At 42.8% G+C, this 13798-nt stretch overlaps 1 protein-coding gene across 1 annotated transcript in view; it reads right to left on the reverse strand.

Annotated features, from left to right (window-relative positions):
• Positions 1-13798, reverse strand: part of NOTCH2 (notch receptor 2) — an 88180-nt gene that overhangs the window by 12132 nt on the left and 62250 nt on the right. Inside the window, exons 18-27 of the mRNA XM_059822159.1 lie at positions 13128-13329; positions 10379-10532; positions 9216-9400; positions 8242-8374; positions 5763-6008; positions 3649-3761; positions 2556-3085; positions 1432-1779; positions 1051-1193; positions 21-231 (exon numbers count right to left, since the gene is read on the reverse strand). Of these exons, the coding sequence (XP_059678142.1) occupies positions 21-231; positions 1051-1193; positions 1432-1779; positions 2556-3085; positions 3649-3761; positions 5763-6008; positions 8242-8374; positions 9216-9400; positions 10379-10532; positions 13128-13329 (2265 nt within the window). The remainder of the gene's footprint in view (positions 1-20; positions 232-1050; positions 1194-1431; positions 1780-2555; positions 3086-3648; positions 3762-5762; positions 6009-8241; positions 8375-9215; positions 9401-10378; positions 10533-13127; positions 13330-13798) is intronic.

The following is a 13798-nucleotide window of genomic DNA, read 5'->3' on the forward strand; positions in this document are numbered from 1 at the left end:
TGGCCTAAATGCAAACTTACTTGAGTCCAACAGCATCTTCCCCAACTGGCTCTCTGCGCTTATGATTACTAGGATCCCTGCGCAGAATAAAGCCCTCTGGGAGCCACAGTGAACCATGTTTGCGTTTACGCTTCGCCATCATCACACCCAAGAGAAGGATTAAGAGGATGATCAAAGCTGCCACAGCAAGTAGGTAAAGCAACTGGGTCTTCGGTGGTAACAAGGGTTCACCTAAAAATTCCAGTTAAAATACAATGAGATTAACAAAGTGGAGACAACTATCTTCAATCTACATACTTTCTTTTCTCACTCAGAGTCTTCCTCACAGGGACTGTATTGTCTCTATACTGAGGAAGTTCAGGGTCTGCTGCAACTGTTGTAAGAATACATCCTGTCTTTCTGGCTTCCCTTGATCTTGTTTCTCGAAGTATTTTTTAGAGTGTATGATTGCTGAACTGAAGATCTTGCTCCTTCCTCAAGAGTCCTGCTGGCTGAAGACAGCCGCCCTGAATAAGCGTAGAGAGAGCTGATCTGCATAAAGATACGAGCATGACCCAACTAGAAATAGATATTACCGATCTAGTACGAGGTTGCAGCCAAACCTCAGAATGAGGGAGAGGGGAGCAGAAATCTAAGGGATTACATACTGCCAGAGGAGAAAACATCTCGTAGACTGAGGAGTGCCCTCCTCCCCATGCCTCTAACGGCACCTTTTTCATTGAATCCATGGCTTAGAGCACATGAATGGCTTTTAGTGCAGACAAGATCACTGCAATGTGTGACACATTGCTGCAGCACATAAGAGATTACTGTTTCTACAGGTATTGAAATGACTAGGCTCCAAACTTAAATGCCCTGCCTTACTAACCAGGTGTCCTCTCAGAGCAGAATAAGTATATTGCACTTCTATAACTGGGGACGAATAAATTAGCTCCCAGAAACCACACTGAACAGCAAGACATATGATGAATAATCTGCGCATGAATTTTGCAAGCCCAAGTTTACTGACTGTCTTCCTCCACAAGCCATTCTCCCTCTACAATTACTTACTTTGGACAGACACAAAAGGATAGGGCAACATGCCCTTGATGGCCTGAGCAGCTAAGAGAGCTGCAGCAGCTTCTGTGTTCTGAAAGCATTGCTCTGAATCCTCTGCACACTGACGGTTGTCAATCTCCAGGAACACCCTGGTGCTGCAGAAACACAGTAAAAGGGCACAGAAGTCAGCAACAGAAAGTTTTGCCAAAGCACTAGGTTAAACTGTGGCCTTTTAAGTTAATCTTTCCTCCCCAGCACTGAATTTGGCAGTTGCGCTCACTTTACATTTCCTCCCCATAAAAGCATAGATGGGCTACAGCCCCAGAAGGTCCAGAACGCCCCAGAGAACTACCAGCATAACAAGACCAGAGGAACACAAAGGCATCCACTCACCCAATGACCTCTTGCTCTACTTCTCTGTGCTTGCGAATGACCACAAGCGATCGCCGACTCCGTGCTGCTGATCTTTCCCCATAGTATGGGAACACCATGGGGTTTCCCTGGGAGTCCAGCTTGATTCTCAGATTGGTGTGCAGGAGAGTTCCCAATGTGCGCAAGAAGCTGCGTACATCACCCAGCAGCTCGTCAGGGGGCATCAATACCACAATTATTAGGGTCCCTTCTGCCAGCTTCTCAGCTTTGTCACCAGCACAGTCCAGACCGTCCCAGCCACACTCCTCGCTATTACAGCCCTGGTCACAGCGGCCATCTGCGTAGTGATCTGCACAGTACTTGTCATACCTAGAACAGTGAAAGGGTTACAGGCAGTATATAGGACATACGCATTCTGTACAGTATACCTGCAGTCTAGGGGCCAAGCCCTTACACTCTTCCTAATCATCTGAGGTAAAATAACACTCATATTCAGGATATAAGGGAAAGAAATACAACCCCAGGATAAGCTTGCAATCTGTCAGGGTGGGAGTAGGAAGCACAGAACACCCCAAGAACACGGGGTTCAATTCTGGTACCAGTGGAAGAGAACTGCTTATGCTGTTTACTAAGATAAAGCTATAACACCTCCTGCCTCACCAAGGGAGAATCATCACAGCAAAGCTGTAGCATTTATCAAAAATAACTGAAGAGAAAGAAGTGTCATGACAAACAAGCTGGAAAACACATTCAGAGGTAGCAAATACAGCTGGGATAAAAATACAGGTATTGCCGGTACAGAGTGAAATTCAGGATAAGAGGCACTACTGTTAAAATCTAGAACGAGGCGAAATGCCTTCTATTTACATTTCCACAGAAAGCAGGGCATATCCATCGAGCAGGTTAACACATTACCATTGCTCAGGCTATCAGCTTTGTTCATAGCATACAAATTCCAGAACTTCTTTCCAAAAATAGACAAAAAGTACACAAAGCAGCAGAAACTCCTTGATGCCAAACTTTCAGCAAGAGCAAGGACCAGCAAGAGAAACAATGGAAGAGACGGGAGCAGCAGGCATGAAGCATACCAACTACTGAAAGTGCTATCAGAACACAGAGAAACCGTTCTCGGGATCAAGCCTTACTTGCATGTTCTGCTATTTTGCTGACATTCAAAGTTGTCAAACAGGCACTCGGGTGTGTTGCAGAACTCGTCACACTGTCCATTGAAAAGCATCCAGCAGCGCAACGAAGAGGAGCAGTTGGCCCAAGGATCTTCCATTGTCAGGGAGCAGTCGCCTCCATCCCACTGGCAGGCATGAGTGTTACAGTCTTCATCACAATAGCCATCTTTTGCTTTTTCTGCACACTGGGAATCCAAACATCCTCGGGGCTCTGGGCTGGAAGTAACGGGCTGTTCACACTGGCTGCCTTGGGTGTGAACAGGGCACTGACAATAATAGTAAGGAGGCTGAGAATGAGGGTGGCAGCTTCCACCATTCTGGCAGGGGGCACTGGCACAACCCGTGTTTGTCTGGCATTCCTCTCCCACAGACAGCTTGGGGCAATAGCACCGTGGACCAGAAGATGTCTGGATGCACTGCTCCCCCTTCTTGCATTTCACTTGTCCACAAGTACTGTGGCTGCTGAACTCACATTTTGCTCCAGAATAACCCTACGGGGGGAAAAAAAAAAAGCAAAACAACCAGGCTCACAAACTTATTCTTCAATGCTCCGAGGGCTGGAGGCAAGGCGTCACATGCAAACCCTTTCTCCCCCATAATTCCTCTAGCCTCAATGCAGGAGCCATGATTTTCCGGATCTAGCCTCAGGGATAAACTAGGAACTTAGAAGGCTCTGTTACATTTTGAAATGGACTTAGAAGAGCCATGAACAAGGGGAATCTTGCAGTAAGCACAGAGAACACAGGATAGCAAAAAAATTGTCAAAATTTAACGCGAGGTTTAAGACAGAAAAGCCAGCTATCCTGCCTCAACAGCAGAATTGTTTGGGGTAACAACAGGCAGCGTCACTCTCCTAGGGCACCTGGAAGCCCTGGGTTTCCCAGCTAAGTAGATAAACTAAAGGATGTGGGTAAAGAGTGTCCAAGGACACAGCTCTGCAAGTAGTACAGAAAAGATAACCTTCACCTACAGTGGACCAGTGAAACTAATGAGACTGTAGCCAGAGAACTCTACAGCTGAGGCAGGCAATCCAGTTTCAGGATACAGTACTTACCGGAGGACACTGGCAGATGAACCCATCCGGCATATTGCTGGCAACAGCACAGGTACCTCCGTTCTGACAAGGCTTACGGGGACACACATCTATTACACTCTCACAGTGACGACCTGAGACGTAGACACACGGGGAGAAGAGAGGAGAGAAATGTGTGTGTGTGCATCAAAAAGCCATCAACAAGCAAAACACTCCAATGAACAGCCAATGAGACAAACGCTCCTGTGAGACCTTCCCCTCGGAACAGGTAGGGAACATCTCCTCAGATAACACATGCCTTCCAAGTAGCTGCCTAAGTAGTGGTAGAGGAAGGCACAACCCCAGAATCCACAAGGTATATTTGGAAATAGCCCATCTTGCCTGCCTCCTCAAGAATGCGTGCAACCCAGCCACACAAAGACAGCATTTGCTGTTGTCACCCCCAAGTCAGTCAGGCGTACAGGCTGAAGGTGTTGTACCACGTCAATTTGGGGGTTCCTAAGACTTCTTTGCTTTTTGGGAGATGCTCAATGAGTCCAAAGGCAAATCACACTCTAACTATGAATGAACAACCCTCAGGACCAGATGCAACATGAGTGAATAGGACAAGCAAGCGGACTTTCCTCAGACTGATCAGCTAGACAAGAGAGGTCTTACTGCACTGACTAGCATTTGCAGCAGCTCCCAGAGTCAAACTCTGGCACCAGACTTTAAAAAGATGAGGATGACCTAAGCATGACTTGGACCCCCTACAAAAACGTTAACAGAAGTCTCCACACATGTGCAGCCAAGACTGACTGCTTGCGGACAGGAGGAAACAGGGCAGGATGGCCTGCGGAGCCCTGGCATCCCATCAGTCACAAACCATCAGTCACAGCAAAACCACCCCTGTCCTCTCCCAGGCAGAAGGGTCAATGTGGAATGCGCAGAAGACGAACAGCTAGAGGAAGAAACATGCTCCCCCTCTGTGCCTAACATTTCCAGACAGAGTTCATGTCTGAGACACAGCAGCTCTCCCTGCTCCTCCTAGGGTGCAGCAGGTCTGCACCCCCCACGCTGCAAGTTCCAGCAACTCTTCCATGAGAGCCAGAAGCAACATGAGTCATAATTCATGAAAGCAAGCTTAACAGACGGGCTTAAATATAAACCTATCTGATGACCTGCACCAGTGTCCCACTAGCTAGCCTGGGTCTACTTCCCTCATATGTTGCCCTTTTAGGAACTTCTTTTGTCAGTCTAGGTAATGCATTCAAAAACTGCTATCAGATGTATGTCTTCGTGATTTATTTGCATCTGCCAATCACAAATTTAGTGGAAAATCACAGCATGTTTAAATTTTAAGGAAAAAAAAGAGTGAAAACTACTGGTAAAGCATGCAGAGAAGGTCACTGGTAAGGAAGGAAAGCGAAAGGTTTTAACGGAGGAAATCTGAATACATAAAAAGTTAAACTGACATGGAAACCGAAAAGCTGAAAGTTAAGATACATCTGGAGACTATTAGCCCAAACTTACGCCCAGCGGGAGGCAGAAAGCAGAATAGCAGCAACAGTAACAAAGAAGAGATCTAGAGAGAGTGAGACATAAGTTTGTGCAGTGCAAAATTCTTGCAAAGTTGTGATTCAAAGTTGGATTGTGAAAGGATCACATCACTAAACTAGGAATGTACAGTCTATCTATGCACAGAGTATTCCATCCTCACCACATCACCAATGTAAGGAAGAAAGGGAGCGAGGAGTAGAAAAGGAGGCCAAAAGCTAATTATAGATACCATGACACTGATTTAGAGACAATTCATATGCTGCTTTGCAAAAGGAAAAGCCATGGAGAAGCTGACACATGAACAGTTACACTTCCAATCTTAGAAATGTGAAATTAAGAAGGAGAGAAAAGTACCACAGAAAAAAAATCCTGGCAGCCAAGTTTCTCAGGAGATTCCTTTGTCTGAGACAGCTCTGGAAGCCAAATTTCTTAGAAGGTTTAAAAGAAAGATTGGTTTAAAAACTGAGACATGGTGTAGGGAAACAATCAGATATTGTAAAGGGAAGTGACTAGATAACATGACTGCCAGAAAGGGTAAGAATGACCATTTTTCAAGATATTACTCTGAAATTGGAGGCATGTTTACGACTACTCACCAGTAAAAGCACTACGACAGATGCATGTATAATCATTTATCAGCTGAACACAGTCCAGACTTCCACGAGGGTTACAAGGATTAGAGAGGCATTCGTTGATATCTCCCTCGCATCGCTCGCCTGCAAAGCCTGGGAGACAAATACAGCTGTAGCCCCCAATCTGGTCAATGCACTGCCCTCCGTTAAAGCAGCGGGGTATTCCTGAGTCTGAAACGCAGTCATCGACGTTCTCCTCACAGGAACGGCCTGTCAAGACAGTAAAAAGTAACAATTTGAGGATACAGTGTCATGGCCTCATTTCCTACACTGCTCATCATCTTTTAAGACCACGTCACACACAGTCCCAGGTATAAACAGGTAAAGATCCCAGCTTAATGCAATCCATACCCCATGCAGCCAGACAGCCTCGGATCAGACCTAGGGAACACGTGTTTTAGATCCAGGCTGGTCTCAATGGTAGGTCACACTGGTATTTAGCAGCTTTCATGCTTGACTCAATTTAAGGGCATAATTAAAAACACAAAAACAAAACAAAACCAAAAAAGATGCACTCAATTTAGCCCTGCAACTGAACATAGCCGGAGAGCCCCGTGCTGCCCTTGCAAGGCTGCGAGCTTCCCACCATTCGTTTAACTTGGCGTTAACCCTGAAACTTGGCAAAGAGCATTTGTAGCGACATCATTAAAACAAGCGACAACAAACCAACAGAAAATCAACTGTGATAAAACACAGATTCCTGGCCAGCACGCCATTCCTGCAGTTTGACTTCTGGGGACCCACAGTAAACTCTCACCACTGGCTCGGGACGGCAGTTTCTCCCTCTCCCTACGGGGTTCCCTTTCAAGAGACAATGTCTGGTACTGGTTCTGCCTTCACCGCACAGCATAATAGATAAAAGGGGACAGAGAGGGCAAGTTGAGCAAGGAGTTTTGTCCATTAATACAGTTGATTTATCTGGAGCAAGTAAAACCATTCACCTAAATATGGAGGATGCTTACGCTGGCATCAGTAAAGTATTCATTTCAAACTGGGCCAGGGACAAAAGCTAAGTCTTGATATCATAAGTAATTATATCAATCTTTCCTAATTCCTTTCATTTAAAAAAAAAAATCTGTCACATCCAAAAAGTAATTAATCTCAACAAATAAAGACTGAAGAATTAAAAGCAATACATTCAGAACCTCTCAAAGGAGGATGGGTGCTTTCGTACAACACAGAAATTCTGGCAATGCAGAAATTGGTAGATAAATACACACTTTGATGTAGAGACATAAGAAGGAACTTTTTTTTTTAAATTGGAGGTCCAAATTAAGAAGAGTACATGAAGAATTGCTAACGCAATGATTTACAATGAAATAAACACTTATCCAGACTTGAGAGATGTGCTGACAGCCACGCTAAAGTGAATGAACGGGTAATATGCATGAGCAGAAGGCAAATATATTAGATTATTTTATAATTTTACTTAAATTTACTTTATGAACCAAGAATTTAGTTCTCTCTCACACACATCTGGAGATTTTGCCTACATTGAGATGACATACTTCAGAAAGAAAAAGTAAGTTCAGAGGAATGTAAAATCTTTAACTGACTTGAGAAATAAACTTAAGGAAAAAAAGTCAAGTGAGAGAGCATTCACTGATGGGTTAAAATGTGCAATCTTGAATATTTTCAAAGGTAGATGTCAGGGCCATCAGGTCAGATATAACAGGGAAGTGGAAGGTTAAGTTTCAAGAAACATGACATTAAACAGGCTGTGGAATCACACATACTGAAAGCCACCGTTATGTAACTGTGGACTTTTTTTTAATAAAAGAGCTTTTAATAAAAGAGCTCAAATTTGCTGAAATAGTTTACACTAGCCTACAGGCAGTGAACTTCTTTTCCACAAAAGACTCCAGGACAGAGGACAATGCAGGGCCAACATTTAAACAAGTAAAGGACACTGGAAATTATGCAAGAATTAAGCAAGTCTTCTGGATATTTCATAGCATCTTAGCCAAAAAGAAACCTTGGATTTACTATATCAAAACAGACAGGGTTGGGAGAGACCTTAACGATAATCTAATCCATCCACATTACCAAAGACGGATCGTACATTCCCGAAGGACACTGTCATGACATATTCCTTAAAAAGAAAAAAAAGGAAAAAAGGAAAAAAGGAAAAAAGGAAAAAAGGAAAAAAGGAAAAAAGGAAAAAAGGAAAAAAGGAAAAAAGGAAAAAAGGAAAAAAGGAAAAAAGGAAAAAAGGAAAAAAGGAAAAAGAAAAAAGGAAAAAGAAAAAAGAGAAAAAGAAAAAAGAGAAAAAGAGCAGAATTTATTTTTAAAGAGAAAATATGTATCTCAAGGGATTCAAGTGCACTTTGGGAACATTCTTCCAAGAAAATAATGCATTCCCTTTAGACTCTGCGTCATGAAACCAGTAGTCAGAAAGGAAAATCCACTCTTGTAACATTCACTTAGTTGCTGAGCTTCATACCCCGAGTTCCTGGTGGACAGGAGCACTTGAAATGATTGACGAGGTCTATACATGTTCCTCCATTCTGGCAGGGCTGAAACTGGCACTCATCCACTTCATATTCACAGTTGACACCCTGGTATCCAGGCACACACTGCCAGTATAAAAATAAGTGTGAATAATCTTCTCCTAACAGATACATTGGTAGACATCTGAGAAAGACTAACACAGACAAGACGAACCCTCAGTGGGACAGATTATGACTGCCTTTGTAGCTATACAAATGCAAGTGATTTCAAGGGCTGCACAGCCAGGCAGCTTAAGCACACAACTTGACCATGTGAGTACTCAACAGCACACTGCATGTTTGAATTTGAATGACTTTATTCCTGCAAAATACAGCAGTCAAATCCTGACACCCTTTAGCACTGAGACTGGCTTAGTAGTTTTGACTTAAGGTTTACATAAAACTCATCCTTTCCTTCTGGGGATGAGCTTCCAAGGTGTTCTACCATTCTGAAAAGCTTAGGAAGGTTGATGTACCATAATCTCACGGTCTACACTGCTCTCTGCATCAGCTGTAGGAAACAGAAAGCAGTGGAAGGCATCTCCCGCTCCGAGAGGCAAGGGATACTTTGCCCATCCAGTAGGGAGAATACAACATTCCTTTAACATATTCTACATATATTTTAATATAAACCCCACCTCGGGCAAAAAATCTTTCAAGATAAGAACTCCGTCTCTGAAGAGGCAAGGAGTTCAAATGCCCATCAACCACACCTCCTTATGATCACACCTCTAATTCAGTCCTAAAAGCCTCTCAGGAGCACTGTTTCTGCCACAGCTAAATTAAAATTCTTTCCAGGTGCAGGTTGCTTTTATGCCCTCTTTGAAGCTATTCTACCATTTGCACGTGTTTCTGATTTCTTTTGATTCCTTTGCATTACAATGCTCTAAATATTTAGACCTCTTCCTACTAAACCACCATGCATTACCTCGCACTGGTATCCGCCCAGGTGATCCCGGCAGGTAGCACCATTCTGGCAGGGGCTGGAGTCACACTCATCCAGCTGCACCTCACAGTAACTGCCAGTGTAACCCACCTGGCACTGACAGCGGTGTGTGTTCCCAACATTGAGGCAATGACCAGAGTGCTGGCACAACTGGTCCACTGTGACTCCTGAAACAAAGTTAAATAAAGTGAGCAAACAGCTAATCCACACTTGCCGCCAGCACTGGTAGTTCAGCCAGGAATGAATATGGCTAGACCCAATGAATTGAAAAGCTGAAACTCGAAGAGTTGCTCTTTAAATTACTATGGGTCAGAACCACAAGTGGCTTCCAAATGAAGTCACTGCTCTGTCCCCTTTGGATCATCAGCATCAACACTGGCATGAAGTATTTGTATTGCTGCATTATTTTACCACTGGCTGGTGAATACACATTTGCAGTACTCCTGTTGCAGTACCAAGGGTCAATGTTTGTACCTAGAATGAATGCAAAAGGTATGGGAGCTTGACACCCTTTTCCTTTGACACTCAATCTGCTTGTTTGGATTTCCTGGACTGAAAATGGCATGACGCTGTCCATCAGCCTGGGCTACAAGCCACCTTCCAGGAAGAAATTCACTTAAAAACCAAATCTTTTACATGTACATCATCTGAAGCAGGAAATTACTACTTTGGGGGGCCACAGTATTACCGATATAGCTAAATAGTGCACTTAGTAGACAGTATTCTCTGCAAAAGTACTTACAAAGATCATGAGTTATAAGATGCCTTTCTTGTACAAGGACAAGATGTCTCAAACCTGGCCTGCCTGGGCATAAACAGCTGATGTATTTTCCAGAAAGGCAGTCCACGTAAAACAGTATTACTGAAACTCTGAGACTTCACAAAATATTTAATTCTTCTTTTCTAACACTTTTATGGTACAAGCTAGCTTCATATGTTGGGGAGAATCAAGAAAGCCTTGACTCCTAAATACAGCCTTGCAGAAAGTTTTTTAGCTTCGAAGTGATCATGATCAACCACCTAGAGGCAAAACTCTCTGGGACTTTCAACACATGCTGTGTTCACAGGTGTATGGGGAAAGGAGGCGCAGATTAACGATGCATGGGGAAATGTTTTCCGTTAAAGCACAGAGGATGCTTGTTTACCCCTTTGTGAAGCTGCCACTTGACACGAGACATTGGGCACATCACAGTAAGCACCAGTCCAGCCAGATGGACAGACGCATCGAGTCTGGGCTCCGCTTTGGACACAGGTGCCTTTATTCTTACAGGGAGACTTGCTGCACAGGTCCATGAGTGCCTGAAGAGAAAAAATTCACAACATGATATATGGCAAGCGCAGCAGGAAACACTACTCAGAGTACAAGTTCAAGAAGCAAAGAAAGGAACCTTTGCAAAACTGTTCCTATGTGGCACTGGAAAGAAAGGGACAATACTTCCCAGGTCTAAGCCAGGTGCTTCACTGACAGTCTCAAGAGCTCATGTGCCCAGGAAAGTGCAAATGTACAGAGTAGTAAACCCCAGATGGCAGCATCATTTCAAGAGTAAGCTGATCCTTGCACCTTGCTATGCAGAGGGATCTTTGGCTGGCTGGGTTTGAGAAAATTCAGTTTCATCTCAGACTAGGCTTCTAGTTCCACATTAGTAGCAGGCTTCCAGCTATCAACAGTAACAGGTGCCCTTTCATCTCCCAAACTCCCCCATTCTTCACTGCTTTTTGAAGATGACAGATGTGTTCCACATTTTGATCTTTGCTTTTCCTTTTTGTCATTAGCTCACCATACCTGCTTTTGGCCCCATTTGCTCTAGTACGGTCTCTCTGAGTTTTCCTGCCTTCTGAGATTCAACTGAAACCCCATAACTGTTTTATGAACTGAAGATGGGCCAAAGTATACTGCTTTTCTTGATTCCATATATAAAAACGTTTCCAAACAAAGAGACTAAAACTCAGTAAATCATCATATGAAAGTGGAGTGATGACCCAGAATAACTGTCTGACCTAATATAAACCAGCCACTAACCATCATTTCCTTTTTGAGCACTTAGTCTTCAAAGTAATACAGCTATTTGATTGATTTCAAGCTGACTTGACGGAAGGATGAGGTTTTTAAAGCTAGTAGTACTGAATTTTGGCTGTAAAATGCAATTTCAATTGCAGAAAGTTCTGCTTTTCAGATGCAAACTGTCTGCTCACAAAGATTAAAGTAGAAAAATCTGTGCTTTCACAGGCAACCAAAAAGAAACTTGGAATTAAGTTTTATCACATGTAGTTGAGCGTGAAGAAGAAAAACACCAAGCCTCTTGCTTCTGCATTTGTAATGAGTGGCTGACTGTTTTACATGCAAATTCTATAACTTATGAATCATTGTCTGATTTTGTGCTGCTTATTTAGCTTTGCTAATTAGATCAAGTCAGTTTACCACTAAGACAAGCACTACAGTGTAGCTGTAATCTATAAATCTCTCCAATACAGCTTTGAATAGTATGTATAAATTTAGAAAGTTCTGATTCCTTGTATAAAATCAGTAATACACTATGATCAAGCTTCTCTGAACATAAGGCAGACTTTCTGAGAATCCACAACATTTAATTTGGGGACAGGAACATTAATCCTTTTCTCCAGTAAAAACAACGCAAACATAACAGAAGAGGAACTCCTGAACTTCACAGTACTTTATGATCACTCTCAATGCTAATTCTCCCAATGAGGTTTAAGTGGTGTGCCCAGAATGCATAATTAGGGTAGCAGAGGGGTTGCCTTTTTATATCACTTCATTACTTTGCATTCACTTCCTCCATTAGCAATACCTAGAAGCAGGCCTGACAATTTAATGTCTAGCAACATACTTCTGGAAATACACCTCCCCCACTGCCACTAAAATGCTTCTTCTAACACCCACTGCTTTACAAAGGCACACTGGCATAAGAGACAGTTGCAAAATCCTTACAAAAATTGTAGCGTTTTCCAGTAGTTTAAGAAATTCACAGATTTTTTTTTTTAATGGCAGCACTCAGACTGCTTATGAAGGAAGCCAATACAGTGTTTACTGTTTCAAAGCTAGAAATAGTCCCAAATCATTCTTTCTATTTTGATAAGCATAGAATAAAAAGAAAAAGCTCTGATTTGAAAAATTAAACCAGCATTCTATTTCCACTGTGATATGCCAAGTTTAAAGTCTTTAATAGGTACTAGTCAGCCATTTACAGTATGGGTTTGCAGCTCCTACGCTCAACTGTGGAAAACTGTAAATTGCCTGAACTTAAGTCTGAAAGTAAGGTTAGAGATTTTTATTGAGGTTATTAACAAGACAATCCCATCAGTTACTGCCCAAAAATGTTTTCTGGGTTCTTACGGAGAAAAAAACCAAATCTACAATCAACCCAGAAAAACTACACCTCCCTGTATAAAACAGAACAGCCAAATCAAAGTCCTGCTAATCAGACTGATATTCTGCCATTTAAAGTGGTGGTTTTTCGTCTTAGTTGCCGGTGTTTGGTATTATTTTTTTTTTAACACAGGACTCTGCCTTCAAAAAGGACAATTTTATGCTTCAAATGAAATGCAGCCATTTTCAAAGCTAAGAGCTGTTTTTCATTTAAGAAGAAAATTAATCTAGAAAGTTCCAATGACACCTGTTCTCATAAATAACCAAGTATTTTTCTCCTCGTTATAACTAAACACTTCTGATTTCCAGAGTTTTGAACAGGGGCACCTGCTCTGTTAAGACAGAGGCGCTGGACTTATTTTTCCCTGGGGTAGCAGGCCAGGGAACCGGAACTGAAGGAACAAGAGCTCTGCCACGTTTGGTACCTCACACCTAACCCGGTCACTTCTGCAGTTGGACAGTTCAAACAGCAGTGCCCTGTGCAAAACAGGCAAGAAAACGTCACCCACCTGACAGTTCTTCCCAGTATAACCCAAAGGACATATACATCGATATGTGCCGAGGCTGTCCACGCAAGAGCCTTTGTTCAAGCAAGGATGTGAGTCGCACTCATTAATTTCCGTGAGGCAGAAGGGTCCTGTAAACCCCACCGGACACTGGCAAGTAAAGGAATTGATCCCATCCACACAAGTACCTCCATTGAAACAGGAGCTGCAAGAGAGTGAGAACAAAGGCAAGCTGAGACAAAACACAATTAGCTCACAGCCAGAACAGCACCTAAACATTACTGAAATGAGAGAGAAAACCAGATTACAGGATCTTCTGACCTGCTAAAGAAGCATAAACCAGATAAAAGCAATTCAAGGGGACTCCAGCTCACCTTCCAGCTCACTGTCTTTTACCTTGGCAGGCAACAAAAGTAAAGCAGGCTTTCACTGAGTCATTAGTGATGGAGGTAACTTATTCAATGAAATCTTCCCAGCTTCAATGTGACCACAAACAGTACTGTACCACGTAGGCGTGTGGCTTGCTCAAACTGATAAATTTTATACAAATTTTATTACAAATTACAGTTGTATTACAAATTATGAGAACCAAAACAATTTGCCTTTTTTTAAAAACTTCAAAGGAGTCACAGGTATATTTTCTCAAGGAAAAAGTTGGTATAGCATGCAAAACA

The sequence above is a fragment of the Gavia stellata genome, chromosome 10 (genome assembly GCF_030936135.1).
Source record: "Gavia stellata isolate bGavSte3 chromosome 10, bGavSte3.hap2, whole genome shotgun sequence".
In the NCBI taxonomy this organism is placed as follows: Eukaryota; Metazoa; Chordata; class Aves; order Gaviiformes; family Gaviidae; genus Gavia; species Gavia stellata.